Here is a 22,918-nt window from a genome sequence, read left to right as displayed (position 1 = left end):
CCCCTTGCTTCCAGACCCTGAGCCGCCGGCCGGGCACTTCCCCTCCCGGGCTCCGGGGGCGCAGGGTCCAGAGGCATGGGGGCTGCTCGAAGCCGGTAGTGCTCGGGCAGCCCGGCGCTTACAGAGCCCAGGAGATCAGGGAACACAGCAGCCGCCGGAGCCTGGGAGGGGAAGTGCCCGGCCAGGGGCGCAGGGTACGGAGGCATGGGGGCTGCCCGAAGCCCGAGCACTACCAGCTTCACGGTTTGCCGGGCAGCCTACAGACCCTGCGCCCCCAGCTGGGCGCTTCCCCTCCCAGGCTCCAGCTGCGCTGGGGAAGTGCCAGCCGGGGGCGCAGGGTCTGGGGGCTGCCCGGCAAACCGTGAAGCCGGTAGCGCTCGGGCAGCCCTTTTCGCGTGGCTGGGAGGGAGGAGGGGGAATGCGGGGCGCTCAGGGGAGGGGGCGGAGTTAGGGCGGGGACTTTGGGTAAGGGGCGGGGTTTGGGCAGGGAAGGGGCAGAGTTGGGGCCGGGGGTGGGAAAGGGGCGGGGCCACGGCCCCATGGAGTGTCCTCGTTTTTTATTTTTTAAATATGGTAACTCTATACTTGCTGGTATCGGGACCTCCAAGGCCTCACCCTGACCCGCCTCTTCCACCCAAGGCTCCACCCCTGCTCCGCTTTTTCCCTTGAGGTTCTGCCCCCTTTGCCACCTGTTCCCCCAGGCTTTGCCCCTCCTCTGTCTCTTCTCCCTAAAGCCTCGCCCTCGTCACTCACTCCTTTGTCTCCCTTCTCCCTATCGCTCACTGGATCATCTCCGCCTCTCTCCCCCACCAGCTGGGCGCCCTTTGTGCTGAGGCTGGGGCGGGAGCTGCTGCAGCCTGACAAGGTGCCTGCCTGTAGGTATGAGGCAGCCCTGGCTAAGGAGGGACTGGCGAGGGTTAATCACACGGTACCTCCCCCGCCCCGCGGTAAGCAGACTTTTGGTGTCCAGTCAGTATGTCTGACTGCACACTGCCAGTTCCCCTTTTCAACTGGACTTTCCATAGGCATATCTCTTCAGACTATTCAGATGCTGGACTGATTGGGGATATTGGACATTTGAGCTGTGTTGCATAATAGTGAGAGGTTAGCTCAGTCATATAGTGTTGTTCCCACTTCCATGGCGAGGCACCTCAACAGTGACTGCCACCATCTTGGCCGAAACATGAGGGATTAAACCAGGGACTTCTAGTGCTAAAAACTTAAGTGGCTACATCATGGCTACAGAGCCATGGCTCTCTAACTGGGGTTGTAAGACATTCATACCCTCTGTGGATCTGGCACAGGGAGGTACCTGTAACATGTTCATCAGTGGGTTACACAAGCACTTCAGGTACAAATATTACAATTTGTTTTAAAAGTTGCTTTTCACCATTGTTGGTGTGAGTGAACTGGATTATTCAAAAGTTCTCCGAAAGCAAACACTAAAGGGGTACTAAAACGGACATGTATTTGTTTGAATATTATTGGGCTTGGGAGGTTGCATTTGCACAGTTGTAGTTTATCTGTCACTATCCTTCTCATTCTACAGATGGCTACATTTAAGCCAAATTGTGAAGCAATTTAATATATGTCAAGGTGAAAGGTAGTAAATGAAACACCTACCTGTTGCCCCTAAACAAATAATAATTATAATAAAGCAACAAGGAGTCTGGTGGCACCTTAAAGACTAACACATTTATTTGGGCATAAGCTTTCGTGGGTAAAAACCTCACTTCTTCAGATGCTTAGAGTGAAAGTTACAGATGCAGGCATTATATACTGACACATGGAGAGCAGGGAGTTACTTCGCAAGTGGAGAACCAGTGTTGACAGGGCCAATTCAATCAGGGTGGATGTAGTCCACTCCCAATAATAGATGAGGAGGTGTCCATTCCAGGAGAGGAAAAGTTGCTTCTGTAATGAGCCAGCCACTCCCAGTCCCTATTCAAGCCCAGATGAATGGTGTTAAATTTGCAAATGAATTTTAGTTCTGCTATTTCTCTTTGAAGTCTGTTTCTGAAGTTTTTTTGTTCAATGATAGTGACTTTTAAATCTGTAATAGAATGACCAGGGAGATTGAAGTGTTCACTTACTGGCTTATGTATGTTACCATTCCTGATGTCCGATTTGTGTCCATTTATTCTTTTGCGGAGGGACTGTCCGGTTTGGCCAATGTACATGGCAGAGGGGCATTGCTGGCACATGATGGCATATATAACATTAGTGGATGTGCAGGTGAATGAGCCCTTGATGGTGTAGCTGATGTGGTTGGGTCCTCTGATGGTGTCGCCAGAGTAGATATGGGGACAGAGTAGGCAACGAGGTTTGCTACAGGGATTGGTTCCTGGGTTGGTGTTTCTGTGGTGTGGTGTGTAGTTGCTGGTGAGTATTTGCTTCAGGTTGGGGGGTTGTCTGTAAGCAAGGACTGGCCTGCCTCCCAAGGTCTGTGAGAGTGAGGGATCATTTTCCAGGATAGGTTGTAGATCGAAAGCAGTAAGTAATTCCTTTTATTTGAGTGAACTAAAAAAAGCACACTTAAATGAATGACACTGCCCATCAGGTCACCTAAATTACCAGTTAAAGCAATGAAATGACAAAACATAGCACATTAAATATTGTTGATAATATGTAAAGCTATTGTTTTGATACCACTAAGTGCTTCAATACAAGTGGGTTTAATTAGATTTGTAGGAAGCAAAAATCCATGTGTTCCTCTGTCCCGAAGTTCAAAGGTAAAAGAATACTTAATGCCAAGATCATAAGCCCAGTCATCTGAACCTCCAGGAGCTAAATCTGTAGGACAAAGAAAAGGAAACAGATTATTATCTGCAACCTTGGCCTCAGTCTTACACACTGCCTTATGGTAGAGAGGATACTCTGTCATACTGATTATAGTACTAAAAATGATACTTACAGATAGTTTGTGCACCAGGGCCAGACTCATACATTTTCTGACTTGTTTTTCTAATAGCATGAACTACCTTATCTGCCACAGATAGCTGAAATCAATAAAATATTAATTAACTTTTATAATTTAGTAAAAGTGTTTCACACTGACTCTGTTAGGGCATTGTAACCATCCACTATGGGTACAATAAAGAGAGAGGACCTGTTTACAACATGGTTGTCCCCAGACCTGGCTGCATTGCAGTTTTTAATGTGAATATGTGGTTGGCTTTAGAATGCTTACAAGATGTGGCTAAACATGGTTAGGTTATGTCCATGGTACAAATAGCATCTATGCTGCAACTGGGCAGCAAACTTATCACCAAATCCATTCTGTGTAGCTGTCCTGTATTTTCCATTTCCTGTCAAATATTGTTTAAGTAACCGTTAAGTATTTTAAGTTAAAGTTAGTGTTGAAGCATACAAAAAAGGATTTGATAATACACTACACTTGAACAACTGACTAGAATGAACTATTCTGTAATCAGTTTACAGGATGTTACATCTCTGCTTCACAAGGAAAGAAGTGACAAATCTATATTTTCTTTATCTTCTTTCACAAATACATTAGCTAGGATAAAAAAATAAATTTAAAAGGGATATAAACCCTCAACTTTCAAGCCATAAGATGGTCACTAATTGAGGAGGCTTGGGAAAAAACATTCCCCTGGGGGCAAGTTATTTCATGTCGGCTACAGGATTTTTTCCTCCTTCCTATGAAGGCTGGCACTGGTCACTGCTAGAAACAGCATACTGGACTGGATAGAGATCTGGTCTGATCAAATATGACAGTGTCTGTGTTCCTACTCTATCATTGTACAAAGCCCATTAATTTAAAAAAAGAAAAAAAACCTTCCATTAAAGAGATAGTAACAGCTAATTTTCAAAATCTTCCTTAAAGACCTTGGATCTGTGTGGGGAAAGAGCGGGAGGGAATGGAAAGGTTGGAGGCAACATGAAGAAGCAATCCCAAATACCCATCACCTGTTGCTGCTGCTTGGCCCCATGCCGGGGATGCTGTGGCATAAAGAATGTCATGAGACTGCCCAGGGAGGTTGTGGAAGCTCCTTCTCTGGAGTTTTTCAAAAGGAGGCTGGTTAACAATGTTACCTCCAATTTTTTACATGCATGTGCGGAATGATTTTGTTATGTGTAGCAATATGGAGGTGATGCGTGGCAGGAGTGGGGCTGAGGGGTTCGGAGTATGGTCGGGGGCTCGGGGCTAGGGCAGAGGATTGAGGTGCGGGGGGGGGTGAGGGCTCTGGCCGTGAGTGAGGCGTCTCTCCCCAGCTGCAGCAGCTCTGGTGGCGCCAGGGCCGGGGCGCCTCTCCCCAAGCACGGCAGCTCTGGCAGGGCCAGGTCTGGGGGAGAGGTGCCCGCCAGGGGCTTTCCCTGAACAAGCGGCGGACTGGCTTTGAGAACCACTGGTCTAAACCATCCAAGACAGATGGCTATCCAGCTAAGTTCCCTCTAAGCTGCGCGGCACAGGCACCTCTCCCCCAGACCTGGCCCTGCCAGAGCTGCAGTGCCTGGGGAGAGGCGCCCCGGCCCTGGCGCCACCAGAGCTGCTGCAGCTAGGGAGAGGCGCCTCACTCATGGCCAGAGCCCTCAGCCCCCCGCACCTCAATCCTCTGCCCTAGCCCCGAGCCCCCGACCACACTCCGAACCCCTCAGCCCCACTCCTGCATGTGGCCAGTCAGGGTAATCAGCACATTACCCTGACGGGCTGCATGTGGCCCGCGGGCCGCAGGTTACCCACCACTGGTTTAGACACAACAAATCCTGGATCTTTGAAGGAGGTTAGACTAGATGACCCTTACAGTCCCTTCTAACCCTATGATTCTATGTCCACCGTGATGATGTCCTCTGTCTCCACATAGCAGGTCCCATGGAATGAAAAGCCCTTTCCCCATTCTGTCAGCCATTTCCTACTCCTTCCCTGGTCCCATGCAGGAGGCACTTGGAGTAAAGAACCCCTGTCCCACTTCCCCATGCATAGAAAGCATCAGGAAATTGGCCAGAGGGAGCAGGGAAAGGATTCTTTATTCTGTGGGGCTTCTCTTCTTATTTCTTACCCCAGGAAATCTTGTGAAGCTCTTCAGCAACTCAACTAGCCTAATTGGCCTGCATATATTGGCTAACTCCAACCTAGCCTGGATCTCTTTTCCTAATCTAGATAAACCTGAAGGCTTGGGGGCTAACCAGTGGAGGAAAAAGAACAACAGTGTTCTTCACTTCCCAGCTTTCCCTGTTTATCCTGTTGATTAATAGAATGGGAGCTGATCCTACACAACTTCTAGGCTCTGCAGGAGAGAGGAGCCCTGATCGTGTGGATCTCCAGAACTTCACAGGACTTGGACTTCTTTTATACAGGCCTTAGGAGACCATTAGCCCCAGGAGACCATTAGCCCCAGGACCCCTGGCTAGCGGACAACTTCGTGACCTGCAGAATCAAAGAGGTATTCTGCTTCAGGGTCTGTAAAAAAGGGCTTGTCTCCATCAGACCATTAGGACCATTTAAACATTATTTCCCATAGAAAAAGATTGACTTAAGGTGCAGTAAAGGCTGCAGGCACCTATCAGTGTTATGGGTGCACACCATTCAAGAACAATAGAGTTAAAAAAAGTTACAGACTCAGTAGGTTCAGATATAGGGGAAAACTTACAAGAAACCTGTACTTGAATGTATTGAAATGCCGTACTAAGGTACTCAAGTTACCTTTACTTTGCTCCCTTAGCAATGCCTTGAAAATATCAGAAAGTCAAGCTACCTTATCCATCCAGAATAAACACTTTCATCTTATCAGTGTCCTCCTAAACTAGAATACTTTCTTGTAATCATATAGTGGTGGTGCCAACAACCAGCTTCCTTATGCTCTTATCCATCGAAAAATCAATTTTCCCAAATCTTGAACAGACTCAAAGCCTACTGAAGGCAGTCATTCACACTTCTCATTAAATGTCCATTCCTGCAAGGTGATGAAAGTGGGAGATATAGATGAAACTTAATAAGTGGTAACACTTACCAGTTCATCATGGTCTTTACTTCTATTCGTAGTGTAGGAATATGGAAACAGTACCATCTGTGAGTAAGAGTGCATAGTTATATATGCCTTTATGTGATCTTTATGCCTTTGGAGAAAATTAGCCACAGCTTTCACTTCTGGTTCAGACTCAGGATAGGGTCCACAGTATATTTCATGACAATCATTATGAGAGGCACCTTTACCTGTAATAAAATAGAGGATACAATGTCACCTGTTGTGTTCTTATAATATACACTGAATTGTCTCATGGCTCAGTGATAATATAAAGCATTAGGATGCTATACAAATAAGCATAGAAACTGGGACATGTTGGATGCATCATTACTGCATGTATCATTATTGCACCCTTTAAGCATCTGGGCCTGATTCTCCACTACCTTGCCTTACGTTAAAATAATTGTAGAGGATACAGAAAAGGGCCACAAAAATTATTTGAGGGCTGGAGAAAATGCTTTACATTCAGAGACCTAAAGAGCATAATATGTTTAGCTGATCAAAAAGAAGTTTGAGAGGTGACTTGATTACAGTGTATAAGTACCTTTGTGGGGAGAAAACATTGTTACCAAGGGATTCTTTAATCTAGCAGAGAAGGACATAACAAGAACCAATGGCTGAAAGCTGAAGCTAGATAAATTCAAATTGGAAATAAGGCACAATTTTTTAAACAGTGAGGTTGATTAACCATTGGAACAAGCTACCAAGGGAAATGGTAGAATTGGAACAAACTCTGCACATGGACTGCCTGTTGGATTACAACCTTTAACATTGATTCCAGAAGGATTTTTACAAATCAGCAGCCTCACCGTCTCTGTTATGAAACTGACCTAAGAACTTTATTCATATCTCTATGTAGATTGATCTTTTAACCATAGCAACTCTCTTTCTTTTTTCTTTTTCTTAATAAATCTTAGATTTAGTTAATATGGATTGACTATAAGCGTGTATTTGGATGAGATCTGAAATATTCATTGACCTGGTGAGCAATGTGTCCAGTCACTTGGCATTGGTAGAACTTTATATAATGGGAATAAGGTTTTTAGTAGTCCTCCCTATATTAGACTTGGCTGTCTGGGTGGGAGCCAAAGGCTGGATTGCTTAAAGGGGACTGTATTTTGGCTTCTTGGTAATCAGATAGCTGTTTGGTTACTGGCTTGGTGAAATCTAATTACAGAATAAACCACCAGTTTGGGGGATTGTCTGCCCTATTCTTTGCAGTTTCCCCTGAATAAGCATTCTCAGTGAAGCCCCTCCAGGCACCACGGTCACAGCAGATCTACACTACAGACTTATGTAGGTATAATTACGTCATTCAGGAGTGTGAAAAATCCATACTCCTGAGTGATGTAGTTATACTGACCTTAACCTCCCATGTAGACAACGCTGTGTCAATAGGAGATCTTCTCCCTCTCGGGGAGATGGATTAACTACACCCATGGGAGAGCTCTCTCCTGTCGGTATAGGAGCGTCTTCACTTAAGCACTACAGCGGCACAGCCCTCAGAGTTTCACAGCTAAATACAAGGTGGAACAGATTGTTTAGCTTAACACATATTTCAAGGGACCATTCAAGGAGAAGTGGCCCGTTAACACGTCTCTAGTCAGAGAAGGGAAAGGAAGGGAGGGGGGAAAAAAGGCAGCTGGGTGCGGTGTGGGGGGAGGGGGCGGAGGCATTGTTAGTGGGTTGTAGATTGTTGTAATAAACCGTAAATCCAGTTGTCTCTAGTCAGTCCATGATTTCTAATGTCTAGCAAAATTATGTATTTAAGCTCCCTGGCTCATCTTTTGAAGATGATGGGCAGATTTCCTTTAAGAATGAGGATTGAGAGGTCACATATAGAGTGATTGTTTTGTAAAAAAGTGTTCACACACAGGCAATATGGTGTTTATGTCTTTTATCATTTTTCTGTGTGAGGGTTTCACTCATATAATTATTATCGGGCATTTAGTGCACTAGATGAGATACATCACATGTTGTGATAGGCATGTGTAGGACCCATGGATCTTAATAGGTGTGTTGTGAGGGTGTTGATCATCGTAGCAGTGGAGATATGTTGACAGGTTTTGCATATCTTGTTCTAGCAGGATCTGGTTCTGCTTTAAGTTAGTGTGTTCTGGTCCATAATGCCAACTGAAGTCAGTTGTAGTTGTACCTGCTCAACACCTCTGAAAATGAAGCCCTTCAGAGAGTGATTCTACTCTGAAAAATACCTCTGTTAAATTGAAATTGTTGGGTTCCACCTTTATTTTTTCATGGTGATTGTGTGTCAGATGTGTTCAGTTTAAGTAAAAAATATTTTAAAAAGAATTATAAGACTCAACCATCATCGATAATGAAGAGTCTGCAGGCAAGATTATGTTGTGAGTTACACCTATACAATCCCATTACTTTCAATGGGTTTGCTAAGGTGTATATTATTGAAATGTAATAAGCAATTCTACTCAGAATGTCCAAGAAGGAATAGAATTCAGTTAGCTTTCTGATAGCTATATTGGCTCAACAAAATAGAAACTTATTTTAGTTACTGAAGTCATCTGATATGACTCAGTATACCCAGAAAGTAGGTCTGTTGCATATAAAGGTGCCCTTTTTTGCCATGTGCTGGCCGCTGCTTCCCGCAGCTCCCATTGGCCGGGAACGGCGAACTGCGGCCTCTGGGAGCTGCGGGCGGCCATGCAAATGTAAGCAAAATGTCTGGCGGCCTGCCAGCGGATTACCCTGATGGGCTGCGTATGGGCCGCAGGTTGCCCACCACTGCTCTAACCTCAGTGTGCCTGTTTCCTCACTTTTAAAATAGAGATGATGTTGGGGTTGCTAAGCATTTTAAGTGTTTTGAAAATTAAATGTGATATATAAATCCCTGCTGTAATTAATATTCACAGCATATAAATTTCCTATTAAACTTCCTGATTTCTCCAAGTTCTGTATTGATTAAGTATTTTACGTTTGATATTACTCTTAAATCTTATATGGTCCCCATCACCATAGTATCTTAGCATCTCACAACTTTAATGAATTTATCCTCACAACACTCGGTAGGGAAGTTTCTTTATTCCCATTTTACTGATGGGAAAACAGACACAAAGAGCTTAAGTGTCTTGCTGATAACCACACAGAAAGTATGTGGCAAAACTGGGAATTGTTCTCTGGTCTCCTGACCTTCTTATAAACATTTTGATTAAGTTAATTACTAAGGTACATTATCTTTATATCAGAAACAACTCTATGACGAGGTAAATAAAAATATTTTCAAAATGAAGAACTTTGAATGTTAAAACTGAAATGTCTGTAATAAAATATAAAGAAAATTGCATTGTACCACACCAGCCTGCATCAAAATTCCTGTTCATGTCGGTACCAATGCACCTGTTGTTGCCGTGCCTTGAGCGGCTCTTCCTCCACAACCGATTCTGTGGACAGAGACACAAAAATATGGGTTTACATAAAAGTTTAGAAAAATGCTCATCACAATTTCATTTGCTAGTGAAAATGCAACTTTTACATTTCTAGATGTCGAGGGTAGAAACCTCCAATGAAGGGGGGCAAAACAGGAGATTTAGGGAGCCTATAAAACAATAAGCTAGTTATCTGCATAGACTCATGGAAGTGTAGGACTTGAAGGGATCTTGAGAGGTCAGTTAATCCAGTCCCCTGTACTCAAGGCAGGACTACGTAATAACTAGACCATTCCTGACAGGTGTTTGTCTAACTTGTTCTTAAAAACCTCCAATAATGGAAATTCCACAACCTCCCTAGGCAATTTGTTTGGTGTTTAACTACCATGACAGTTAGGAAGATTTTCCTAATGTCCAATCTAAACATCCCTTGCTGCAGTTTAAACCCATTGCTTCTTGTCCTATCCTCTGAAATTAATGAAAACAATTTTTCACCCTCCTCCTTGTAACAACTTTTTATGTACTTGAAAACTGTTATCATGTCCCCTCTCAGTCTTCTCTTCTCCAGATTAAACAAACCCAATTTTTTTCAATCTTTCCCTAATAAGTCACATGTTCTTAAATCATTATTGTTGCTCTTCTCTGGACTTTCTCCAGTTTGTCCACATCTTTCCTGAAATGTGGCACCTAGAACTGGACACAATACTCCAGCTGAGGTTTTATCAGCACAGAGTAGAGCGGAAGAAAGCAAGTCGTGTCTTGCTTTCAACACTCCTGCTAATACATCCCAGAATGCTATTCACTTTTTTTGCAACTGTGTTACACTGTTGACTCATATTAAGCTTGTGATCCACTGTGACCCTCAGATCCCTTTCCGCAGTACTCCTTCCAAGGTAGTCATTTCCCATTTTATATGTGTGCCATTGATTGTTCCTTCCTAAGTGGAGTACTTGGCATTTGTACTTACTGAATTTCATCCTATTTACTTCAGACCATTTCTCCAGTTTGTCCAGATTATTTTGAATTTTAATGCTATCCTCCAAAGCACTTGCAACCCCTCCCAACTTGACATTGTCCACAAACTTTATAAGTGTACTCTCTATGCCATTTCTAAATCATTTATAAAACTACTGAGCAGAACCAAACCCAGGACTGATCCTTTTGGGACCCCACTCAATATGCCCTTCCAGCTTGACTGTGAACCACTGATAACTACTCTCTGGAAATGGATTTCCAACCATTTATTCATTCACTTTATAGTAGCTCCATCTAGATTGTATTTCCCTAGTTTGTTTATGAGAAGGTCATGCAAGATGGTATCAAAAGTCTTACTAAAGTCAAGATATACCACATCTACCTCTTCCACCTTATCCACAAGGCTTATTATCCTGTCAAAGAAAGCTATTAGGTTGGTCTGACACAATTTGTTCTTGACAAACATGTTGACTTACTTGTCACCTTATTATCTTCTAGGTGTTTGCAAATTGATTGCTTGATTATTTGCTCAGTTATCTTTCCAGGTACTGAAATTAAGTAATGCTAAACATGCTAGGTAACAAGACAAAAAGTTGTACAGTACAACGCCTGGGTTGTGTCTGGTATAATTATTCTGATTTGACTAGAACTTGGACAATGAAAATAGGGGAGGACTCAAAAGATTTGTACAGACACCCAATTTGACAACTGCAAATCAAAACCACATTTGAGCTTAATGAAAGATTTTGTTAAAAGACTTCTGAGGGGGGTAATTAAGAGAATTTCGAAAGATGCTGCTTAAAATAAAGATTGTACAATTTTTGCATACAAAAAGGGAAATTGTGACGTTCTTACTCAGCATCTATTCAGTCAAACTCTCATTGAGTCCATGGGAGTTTGCCCACATAATGACAAAGTAAAAATGGAGTCAGTATTTTAGAATGCGGCTCCATGACCCAAATTCTCCTGTTACCTTAATCTCACTCCACTGATTTCAATGGCACTGTGCATTATAAAAAGGAGGTGAACTACTGCTAATGATAGAATTTTCATACACCAAACTCTTTTGCATGCACAGATTGAGACCCATTGCGTATATCACATGTAAAGTCTATGAATTGTGGATGCAACTGGCAGCCTGTAAAGACTGTGTATATAAAGTTGAACACAAATAGAGGCTGGATTGAGGCCCTTTTAAAAATATAGCCCAAAGTTTATAGAAATGGAGAAGATAGGTGTCATAAACATACAGCTAAGGGTAACATAAAATCCCTCCTTACCCTGTAAAGGGTTAATCCCTCCTTAACTGTAAAGGGTTAAGAAGCTCAGATAACCGGTTGGCACCTGACCAAAAGGACCAATAAGAGGAGAAGATACTTTCAAATCTGTGGGGGAAGGTTTTTGTTTTGTGTTCCTTTGTTCTCTATGGGTCAGCGAGGAACCAGGGCAGGGAAAATACATCTCCCTAAGCCATATCTGAACTAAGCATCCAATATTAGAGAAATAGTAAGTATTAGCAAGGAAATGCGTTAGATTATCTTTTGTTTTAGCTTGTGAATTTTTCCTGTGCTAAGAGGGAGGTTTATCCCTGTTTTTGTAACTTTAAAGTTTTGCCTAGAGGGTAAATCCTCTGTGTTTTGAATCTGATTACCCTGTAAGTTATCTTCCATCCTGATTTTACAGAGGTGATTCTTTTATCTTTTTTTTTTTAAATAAACTTTTAAGAACCTGATTGTTTTTCAGTGTCCTAAAGACCCAGGTGGGTTGATCTGCGCTCACTTTGTAACCAATTGGTTAGGATATTATTCTCAAGCCTCCCCAGGAAAGGGGGTGTAGGGACTTGGGGGGATATTTGGGGGGAGGTAGGGCTCCAAGTGGCCCTCCATGAATGTTGTGTAAATCACTTGGTGGTGGCAGCGATACCAAGGGCAAGGAAGGAATTTGTGCCTTGGGGAAGTTTTAAACCTAAGCTGGTAGAAATAAGCTTAGGGGGTTTTTCATGCAGGTCCCCACACCTGTACCCCAGAGTTCAGAGTGGGGAGGGAACCCTGACAACAGGTTTCTGCCTAAAAAGGGAATCTGGAAACTAAGTAAAAGGATAAATTCATAAAGCAAATAAATCATTCAGCCTCTGGGAGTCTTGAACCTTCTTCTCATAGTGAGTAAGTAAAATACCTGATAAGAGACTGGGATGTTGTCTGAGCTTACCTATTGCTCATTCATTTACTTGAAACAACAAGTACTTGGAAAACTATGCTATCTGGCCTTAGACCACAGAAAGGAGAAGTGAGTTGTTCAGTCAGGCCGTTGTGCCCTCATGGTGGACTGTCATAGTATTGGCAGTCTTGCTGATGCAGCCTATCATAGTTATCACCTCACATCCGAAAGAATTAAAATCACAGGGTGGATGCTATGACTAAGCATTGGTTTGACCTGGGATCTGGAAAATGCCTGTGTTCTATGAGTTAAAATCACATATTTGCAGTAAGTATTGTAGTCTATGAAGGGACAAAGAATAGAAAATTCCAAGTGCGAGTTCAGAGGTTTGGGCTCAAAACTGCCACATGGCACTTCGAAAAGTATGCCTTTAAATCTGTCCAGTATATCAGCCCTCACAGTACTTGTGAATAACATGCTGGAATGTTCCACCGTCTGTCTAGAAACCTACGTACAGTCGTCCATGTGTATTCATAGCCATCTACATTCATCACAGGCATGATGTAGAAATCAAGATGCTGCAGAAGTCTTGTCATGGTCCGATCTTTCTCACGGAAGTGGGTTGTCTATAGAACATGAAAAGAACTTGTTCATAATGTTTATAATAATGTTTTCCTCACCATCCTTGAAAGGCACCTGACAGGTCCTCAGTTGGCCCTATGTAAAATAATAATGTGATGGTGGTGGCATCAGTCCAGCCCCTGGAGGACAAATACCCACATCACAGAAGTCACCACTACAACCAAAACCTTAGTTAGCACAGAGAGGCTTGGAATTCAATTAAAATGGAGATTCATCTGTCCGCTTACCCAACTGGGTGGTCTCTCTAGGCCAGGACTGAGGCATATTGGTGAAGAAGCTTGTACTTTTGCTGCTTATGCAGATAAACAGTCTAAGTCTCCAAAGTTGTCACAAGCACTAAAACTGCTTAATAATAGCATTTGAAATGGCTGTTGTAAGTATGCATTGTTTGGGTTTTTTTAAATTATTAAAAATGAAATACACCCTTGTGCAAAGGGCCACCACAAGACCTAGGCACTACCTATGTCCCACCTAAGACCTATTTTGAGGGCGTAAGTGGGACTTAAGTGGCACCTATGCCTTTTATTTGTCCTCTGCATAAGGGTAAATTGTACCCTAATAGATTTAGCTGAGTTACTAAATATAAAGAGTTAAGTTTAATAGTATCTTTTTTCCCCCTCGTATGTCTTGCATTAGGCATGTCCTATTATTGTAACTTCTCCTGTCCTTTTTATTCCCTGGCAATTGTTTTTCTCTGATGTGAATATAAAGTGGCAGTCTTTATTGTGCCTAAAAACAAGATTCAAAACATCATTAAGAAGAATGTTTATTGTAGCCAAGAAACTACTATGTGGAATGTGTGTGACTATGTCTGTGACAATTTTAATAGAAGTATTCCTTCATAAAGTGACATGGGAATAAAGCTTTGGATTGAATTTAAAATGCTCAGGTAAATTAGATGAAGGAGATAGGGAGGCAAACAGTTTACATTTTCTCTCAACTTGTTAACTGCTTACAGATCTTACAGGTACATTTCAGTGGCATGACAGCAGCACAGCTGGTCATCTTAGACCAACAGCAAGAGGTTAATTAGCATTAGCTCCTAAGGGAGTGTTTAAGGCTGGCCTTTTTCAAAGGGGCTTGATGGAGTTAGGTGCCCAAATCCTATTGACTTTCAAAGAGATTTGGGCACCTAACTCCTATAGGCTCCTTTGAAATCTCCTATCTAAACTCCTTCACATACTGCCAGCCAATTCTGGAGCCACATTGATTTCAGTGGAGTTTTATGGGTGTAACTGAGGGCTGAAGTTAGACCCTTATGTTTAGTCTGATGCTTTTACTCTCTGTATATCATTCAACTCCATGGTGGACAAACTGTTATTCCGCCTTCTAGTTGGGTAACTCTACGTTTGGACTTTACCACTCAAATGCACTCTTAGGGTATGTCTGCACTGTCAAGCTGGAGGTATAAATTCCATCTGGAGGAGACATACCCATGCTAGCTCTGATCGAGCTAGTGCACAAAAAATAATGTAACTATAGCGGCAGGAGGGGCTGGCTGCCCTGAATATGATACCATCTGAGATGTTAGGCACGTACTAGGGCAGTTATCCCTTCTGCCGTTCATACCACTCCTATTTTTAGCACACTAGCTTAGTCAGAGCTAGCATGGGTATGTCTCCTCCAGCTCGAAGTTTAGTTTGAAATACAATAACCTGTGTTCTCCACTCCTGACCATTCCATAAATATGAAAGACTTGGCCTAACTTACTGCTGATGTGAAAAATTTACCCTTATAACTGCTATACAAACTGAGCTTTTTAATCTCTGTCTCATGCAGACACTTTATTCTTCAGTGCTGTGGCATTAAATTGAATAGGAAGTTGTTGAGATAGAGCACAATTTGCAAGAGAAGGAAAGTAGGATCAAGGTATTTCGTTTTGTTTTAAATATTGTAATGAAATCTACTCACATGTCCTATGAACCACAGGCAAAAAGCAGGAGCAATCCATTCCCTTGCATGGATACCACAGTCAATCCATATGGCACTTTTTGGTGTTCTGTCTCTATTAGATGAAAGCTAATGAAAAAATATGATACGTTTAAGGCTGTAAGAAAGTTGTGGATTTTTGTTTGTTTGTTTCAAGAGCAGTGGCCACAGTGTATTAAAGTTGTGGTTTTGGTGCAATCAGCGTGTCCACACGGCACTAGGCAGACACTCCCCTGGAGGTCTAGTCTCAGGCTTTCCCTCAACCTGTTTCCTGATGAGGAAGGAAGACCCCCTCAGGGTACCCCGACAGGAGCAGCAGCCCTGGGTGCACACCCACACGTAAGCTCCAGCACCTTCTTCCAAGGCATGCAGCCTTCCAAAGCAGGGCAGCAGCCAAAAACACATGGTGTATCCTATTTTGCTCTCAGAGGCAAACACGGCAGAAAGGCAGTTGGGCCAAATTTGAGTGCGTGTCATTGCAATGTGGTGCACAGGGTCGCAACACCTCTCAAATTTGCGGCAACTATAAAAAGATGCAGTTTCCACAAAAAAATTGCGTCCCACGATTTTCTTACAGCCTTATTTATGTTGAAATGGCACATGAGAATGGAAATAGAACAGTAAACAGAAAGAAGAAAGAGAGACAAGCAAAGGAAGTGCTCTATCTCTCTCTCTTGCATGGCGTTCTCAAGGAGACACTGGGCTGGACGCTGATCTCACTTACACTAGTTTTTGTACCCAGTAACTCAATTGACTTACTGTAGTGCAAAGGAGAGCAGTATTTGACCCACTACATATGCCAAAGTTCAGTGGCACCCTGTTTATTTTTGGGAAGGGAGGAGTGGAGCATTTACAAAAATAAAAAAAAAATAAAACATTTTTCTATCAAAATTTTTTTGATTGAGCTACTAGTACCATTTTTAAAAATTCTCTCTGACAAAAACCTACACCTGTATTTTAAATTACTACAGAAAAAGATTGCACATTAAATCATAACCGTACCTTCAATATATAAAGTGGCCGTTTCTCAAACGAGGATCCAATATATATTTTCTGGAGGAGATCATCATTCATCTCTGTTATTTCTTCCATCCAAGAATATATCTATAAAGATGGAGTGGATCAGTTAGCAAATATAGATTCAGTTTAAAAGTCTTCAGCCCCAACTCTGCTTTCCATGCACAGGAAATATTCCCACTGTAGTTAATGGGAGATTTCGCATTTAGTGCAAGGAATGCATGGCTGTGCCTTCTTTTTAGAAAGGAGGGATTTTTCCAAAATGCTTACATGATGTAGCTGCACAAGTTCCCACCCGCAATCAGTGGCTAACTATCCATAGCCAGCTTGTCTATCTCATACAATTTGAGTGACAAAAGAAGAACAAGGTGAGTGAGGTAGTATCTTTTATTGACCAACTTCTGTTAGTAAGAGAGACAAGCTGTCGAGCTACACAGAGCTCTTCGTCCTCTCTGGGAAAGTTACCAAGAGTGTCACAGTTAAATACAAGTTCCAATAGATAGTTTAGCATAAGTATTTAGCATGTGTTTTTAGGGACCATTCAAGGTAAAGTGGCCTGAAATAATACATTCAAGAGAGAAGATAGGTTTCTTTAAAAGCTGTCTGGGTAGGGGAGAAAAGGCAGAAAACACTTTTGGATAATTTTTTCAGAGCTTTTAAAGGCCATATTTAAACCAAAGAATGAATGAAAAGTGCTGTACTGAACAAGGTATGGAAGCTTGGAAGAATGTCAAAAGAATATTCATTAAGAAGATTTTTATGGGGAAATATTAATTAGACACGGAAAAAAGTTAAATGTTTAGGGCCTTTTGTTCAAAATTAGGTGTTTAGAGAAATACAGGCATATTTGTGTATCTAATTTACATGCACACATCAAGTAATTGTATATGCAAATGGCTAGTTACACTTCTAACCATAGTAATTTGTGCATGCATTTTCATGTAGTTAAATGAAAATTGAAAAGTGGATACTTTCTGACAGCTATCTTGAATACATGTTATGTCACCAGATATAAAATCAGCTGGAGCAGAAATACTATGTTCTCAATTTTTTTTCCAGTTTGCTGATCCTTCATTTTTTAGCTTAATTAGAAAACGTGTGTAAACTGTTAATAAAATTATTGATGCAGTAATCTATGATTTATCTGTTCTTTCCCAGCTCCACCACAGAAACCCTAAACAAGACATTGCAAGACCAAATTAGGAAAGGAGCTAAAATACGATTATACTAGGATAAATTATCTAGGACCAAACCCTTTAGTTCAAACTGAATTTTTACTCAATTCATTACACCTGTAAGATAGACTTGTAAGATATTTTACAACAAATATAGTTTTTTAAACTGTTCTCCTGTTTCTCCTCTATGATTTAGAAAAAAATATTAAATCATCCCTGACTGTACCAGTAGAACTGAGTATTTATTAAGGTTGCCTGACACTTCCCATTATGAGACCCTATTTTCAATTGCTTATATTTTTGTCAAACTCTAAAAGTTTAGGCTGAAATTTTACATGCCAAATGTCAGCCACAGGCTGTTTTTTTTTTTTTTTTTTTTTTTAAACTTGCCAAAATGGCTCAGCTGTTTCACAAAAAGGCCCAAGGAAAATGTTGTTTTGCACATGTTAAAAAATTCTAGTTACCTTTTTAATATTTTTTTTCTTTATGTTCTAGCACCCCCATGCTTGGAACAGGGACTTGAAGTTTGGCAGGGGGTGACCTTTGTGTCAAGGATGTGCCTTTGGCCATCCCTGTAAAAATCCACCCAAATCTGGCCAAGTTATAAGCCTTTGAAAAATGACATTTTGCACATACTCAGTAGAGACTTCTCTGATTTTACCAGCTAAAATCTCTGATGATTCCAGCGTCACTGAACATGCTCGAGTTTCTCATAGCTCCTTGTGCTGAAAAAGTAGTATGTGATCAGGTACTTGAAGACTGTATGCTAATACATATCCACAAAGGGCCAAATTAAGAGTACACAGGAACATTAACTCTGGCATTTCCTAACTTCTGAGTGCTTGACTTTGCAATCTTAATAATGTTTTTTTAAAATAGTTTTTTGTGTGGAATGTAAATATACAGTATAACCTGCATAAGGGATTATCTTTATTAGGAGCCTAATTTAACACTCATTGAAGGCCAGTTTCACACAAATTAAAACAATTTTGATCCTGATCAGCTGGAAGGAAGAATTTAATCAGAAAAATGTGAACGGTAATTGGGAATCTTTTACGAACACCTTACTAGGTGCCCAAAAAGCTACAGTCCCACAATTGAGGAAAAAGGCCATACTGGTTAAAAGATGGACCTGGTTTAAAAGGGAAGTGAGGGAAGCTATAAAAAATAAAAACATATAATAAATGGAAGAAAAGGGAAGCTGATAGGAATTAATATAAATCAGAAGTTGGGAATTATAGAGAATTGATAAGGGAAGCAAAGGGATCTATGGCCAGCAGAGTGAAGGACAATAAGAAGGACTTTTAAAATATATTAGGAACCAAAAAAAACCTCACAATGCTATTGATCCATTACTAGATAAAAATGGTAGAATTATCAATAATAATGCAGAAAAGGCAGAAGGGTTCAATGACTATTTCTGTTCTGTATTTGAATAAAAACATCAAAAGGTGATGGTAACACTTTTTCCATTCCACTAGTATCTCTGGAGGATGTTAAACAGAAGCTACTAAAGTTAAACATTTTTAAATCAGCAGATCCAGATAACTTGCATCCATGAGTTTTAAAAGAGCTGGCTGAGGAGATGGACCGTTCATGTTGATTTTCAATAAGTCTTAGAGCACTGTAAAAGTTCCAAAAGACTGGAAGAAAGCTAATGTTATCTCCGTTTTTAAAAAGGGTAAACAGGATGACCTGGATAATTTTAGGCATGTCAGCCTGACATTGATCCTGGGCAATATAATGGAGAGGCTGATACAGGACTTGATTTAATAAAGAGTTAAAGGAGGGTAATTAATGCAAATCAGCATGACCTTATAGAAAATAGATCCTGTCAAACTAACTTTCTATCTTTTTTTGATGAGATTACAAGTTTAGTTGATAAAGGTAATAGTGTTGATGTAATAGACTTCTGTAAGGCATTTGACTTGGTACCACATAGCATTTTGAATAAAAAACTAGAGCAGGGATCGGCAACCTTTGGCACACGGCCTATCAGGGAAATCCGCTGACGGGCTGGGACGGTTTGTTTACATGCAGCCAGGGCCGGCTCCAGGCACCAGCTGACCAAGCACGTGCTTGAGGCGGCACCTTAGAAGGGGCGGCCAATGTTGGGGTGGCGGGGGGGCGCTCGCAGTGTTTTTGTTTTTTGTTTTTGTTCGGTGGGGCGGCGCTCAAGGGTGTTTTTTTTGTTTGTTTCGGACGGGCAGCGCGGGGGGTGTTTCAGCGGCACGGCGCGGTGCTGGGGCGGGGGGGGGGGGGGGGGGGGGGGGGCGGGGGGCGGGGGGGGTGTGTGTGTTACGGCGGGGCGGCGCTCTTCTTTTTTGCCTGGGGCGGCAAAAAAGTTAGAGCCGGCCCTGCCTGCAGCATCCACAGGTACGGGCGATCACAGCTCCCACTGGCCGCAGTTCGCCGTTCCAGGCCAATAGTGGCCAGCACATCTCTCGGCCTGCGCGGCTTCCCGCAGCCCCCATTGGCCTGGAATGGCAAACTGCGGCCAGTGGGAGCTGCGATCGGCCAAACCTGCGGACGCTGCAGGTAAACAAACTGTCCCGTCCCTCCAGCGGATTTCACTGACGGGCCACGTGCCAAAGGTTGCTGATCCCTGAACTAGAGTGATATAAAGTTAACATGGCACATATTAAATGGATTAAAAACTGGCTAGTTGATATGTCTCAAAATGTAATTATAAATGGGGAATCATCATCAAGCAGGTGTGTTTCTAGTAGGGACCCACAGAGATTGGTTCTTGGCCCTACACTATCCAACAGTTTTATCAGTGACCTGAAAGAAAAGGTAAAATCATCACTGATTAAGTTTGCAGATGACACAACAACTGGGGGAGTGGTAAATAATGAAGAGGACAGGTCACTGATTCAGTGTGATCTGGATTACTTGGTAAACTGGATGCAAGCAAACAATATGTGTTTTAATATGATTAACTCTACAGTACTTGTATTAGGTAAATTGAAAAATACTATTTCTTTTGTTTTTTCACTGCAAATATTTGTAATCAAAAATAAATATAAAGTGAGCATTGTACACTTTGCATTCCATGTTGTAATTGAAATCAATATATTTGAAAATGTAGAAAACATCCAAAAATATTTAAATAAATGGTATTCTATTATTGTTTAACAGCGCGATTAATCGCACAATTAATCACAATTAATTTTTTTAATCGCTTGACAGCCCTGCTTTAAACAGGTTGACAGGAGAGCCTGTTAATATTTCTTCCTTGCTGGCTCATATCCATTTAGGATTCAGAAAAACAGAATCATCTGTAGAGTGTTGAGTTTACAAGCACATTGTCCTGCTTCTCATGAGTCCTAAGTGAAAATGATTAGAACTCTATAAAAGAATTACAGCAATCACAGGTAGAAGATTAGAGATGTAAAACACGCAGCAGACCATCTAGCATATCTTTTTGCAGCAGCAAGGAAGAAAAGATATCAATCAAGAAAGAAAAACATATTCCTTTCTTTGCATTTTCCCTAACCTTGCTTTCAATGAGCTTTCCACATTATTCTCACTAAAGACTTCTTTGGAGTGAACATTCAATCCATGTTAAGGCAATTTTGGCAGAAATACACAATTGCACCGTGCAAGGTGCCTTTTTAGGTGAATTGCAGAATGATCCATTAGAATTAAATTTTCAGAAGCAACTGAAGTTATGATTGTAAACTTAGGGTGAGCATTTACATGAAATCTAAAATATCTTGACCAAATTTCATTTTAGGTAATTGCACCTACATTACATTTCTCATGTGGTTTCAGTTGGTGGGTAAAGTGGTTCTTATGTAGTGTGTTTTGTAAGGTGCTGGGATCCTTCTTTATTAAAGGTACTGTACTAATATGAACTATTATTAGCTAATCAATACAAATGTAATTGTTTCCCCTATTGGTCTGTAATGTATCAGTCCATATCACCATCAGACAGTCCATATCACCATCATCATCAAATTAAATTTAAGCCCCTGTTAATGTAATAACAATAAATGCATAAAGGATCACAAGAAAAATATAACATATCTTACTTCATTCAGAGAGTGATATTGTTCATAATAGGATGCAGAACTGCGGGGGCTGACTGTGTCATTGACAGTTTGTTTTTTGATAACTCCTTGAATATCGTCCATCAAAACTCTGAACAACAAACAAAGAGCATAAACCATTCTTAAGCAGTGTCGCCAATTGGCTTGAATTTCTGATTTAATATCTTCACAGCAAGAAATAAGAATCATACTTGTATCGGATGGTGGATCGGTTTAGCTCAGCTTTCACATCATCTATATCGGACACATTAACATAGAAATGGACTTCTTTGTTCTTCATAATGTTTTCAGCCGAAACAGGTTGCCAGAGAACAACCTACAAAGTTTCCAAGAACATTTTTTTCACAAGGAAAGAAAAAATACTTTACCATTTAGTAAACATTCTGAACATGATCAAAACACAATACATGTCTTCAATCTACTAGGTCATGTGTGGGAAGCAGTTTTATGTTTCACGTGTTGTGCTGTTCCATCATGCTATTGCTAAAAATGAAAAGTGTGTGGGTAAGAAAAATTTATAATAACAGCTGAATATAAATTCATAAATCAAGAACAAAGGCAGGAACATCACGTTTCATGAGATAATATTACTAGTTTAATATATCTGTTTAGCTGATTATTACAATACAAATCCTCAAATCAGTGGAGGGTTATTTTTCCTGAGGGTATTTGGGAAATTAATGCAGCTCAGACTAGTCATTGCAGTTATTGTATTCAGTGATTACTTTGATTATAGATGAACCAAATGCCAGAAGGGATTTCAAAATAAATTCAGATGAAGCAGCAATATAAAGGGGTCTAGAGAGATTAAAATTGGGCAGAAAATAAAATGAAATTAATTTTAGTAAAATGAAAGTTAGTAAAATGAAAGTTAATGAAATAAAATAATCTGAAACTCAGCTATTCAGTGGGAGATTGAAAACTGGGAAGCAATAATGTTGAAAAGACTTAGGAGTGGTAGTGGACAGCAAATTAGACATGAATTTATAATGCGAAAAAAGGCCAATGCAATTTTTTTGCTGCATATTCAAAATCAACATGTCATGCTCTCCTTGGATCTGGTGCAACTATACTCTGAATATTGTATTCATTTTGGTGCACCATATAGGACTATGTTAATTACAGGCGCCAACTTTCCAATGTGCTGGGGGGTGCTTGACCCAGGGGAGAGAGGGGGAAGTGCTGATCAGCGGGGCCCACGGATGGAAAGGAGGCACTGGGGGGAAAAGACTCCAGCCCCAGAGCACCCATGGAGTCGGCACCTATGACGTTAATGCAAACTAGGTACTTTTTAGTTCACACCAGCAGCATCCACATGGGGCAGTTAGCACCCAACATTTTGGTGTGCTCTGCAATTCATACCCCATAGTCTGCACTGCAGTGCAATGTAGCTAGAGCCTTTGGAACAACCAACGTAGAGAAAGCCTCTGGAGAATATATTCTAAATTTTAAACAAAATTAAGGGCCAGATTCCCAAAGGTACTTGGGTACCTAGTTGCCTCTTTAGGTGCTTATGTCCACCATTAGAGGCTGGTGACATTCTCAAAACTAGTGCTTAGCTTCTGTCTAACCCAATAGGCACC

General features: G+C 41.4%; 1 protein-coding gene across 1 annotated transcript in view; it reads right to left on the bottom strand.

Moving 5' to 3' along the window:
- Positions 1 to 2,477: 2,477 nt before the first annotated feature.
- Positions 2,478 to 22,918, bottom strand: part of LOC112111204 (carboxypeptidase B2) — a 31,578-nt gene continuing 11,137 nt past the window's right edge. Inside the window, exons 3-11 of the mRNA XM_026649191.1 lie at positions 21,527 to 21,651; positions 21,318 to 21,426; positions 16,091 to 16,192; positions 15,071 to 15,178; positions 13,033 to 13,143; positions 9,310 to 9,400; positions 5,973 to 6,175; positions 2,915 to 2,999; positions 2,478 to 2,793 (exon numbers count right to left, since the gene is read on the bottom strand). Coding sequence (XP_026504976.1) covers positions 2,609 to 2,793; positions 2,915 to 2,999; positions 5,973 to 6,175; positions 9,310 to 9,400; positions 13,033 to 13,143; positions 15,071 to 15,178; positions 16,091 to 16,192; positions 21,318 to 21,426; positions 21,527 to 21,651 — 1,119 coding nt within the window. The 3' untranslated portion in view covers positions 2,478 to 2,608. The remainder of the gene's footprint in view (positions 2,794 to 2,914; positions 3,000 to 5,972; positions 6,176 to 9,309; positions 9,401 to 13,032; positions 13,144 to 15,070; positions 15,179 to 16,090; positions 16,193 to 21,317; positions 21,427 to 21,526; positions 21,652 to 22,918) is intronic.

Source organism: Terrapene carolina, unplaced genomic scaffold (genome assembly GCF_002925995.2).
Source record: "Terrapene carolina triunguis isolate 2854851 unplaced genomic scaffold, T_m_triunguis-2.0 Scaffold17, whole genome shotgun sequence".
Lineage (NCBI taxonomy): Eukaryota > Metazoa > Chordata > Testudines > Emydidae > Terrapene > Terrapene triunguis.
Note: the sequence above shows the minus strand (reverse complement) of the source record. Positions and strands in the feature narration are given on the sequence as shown.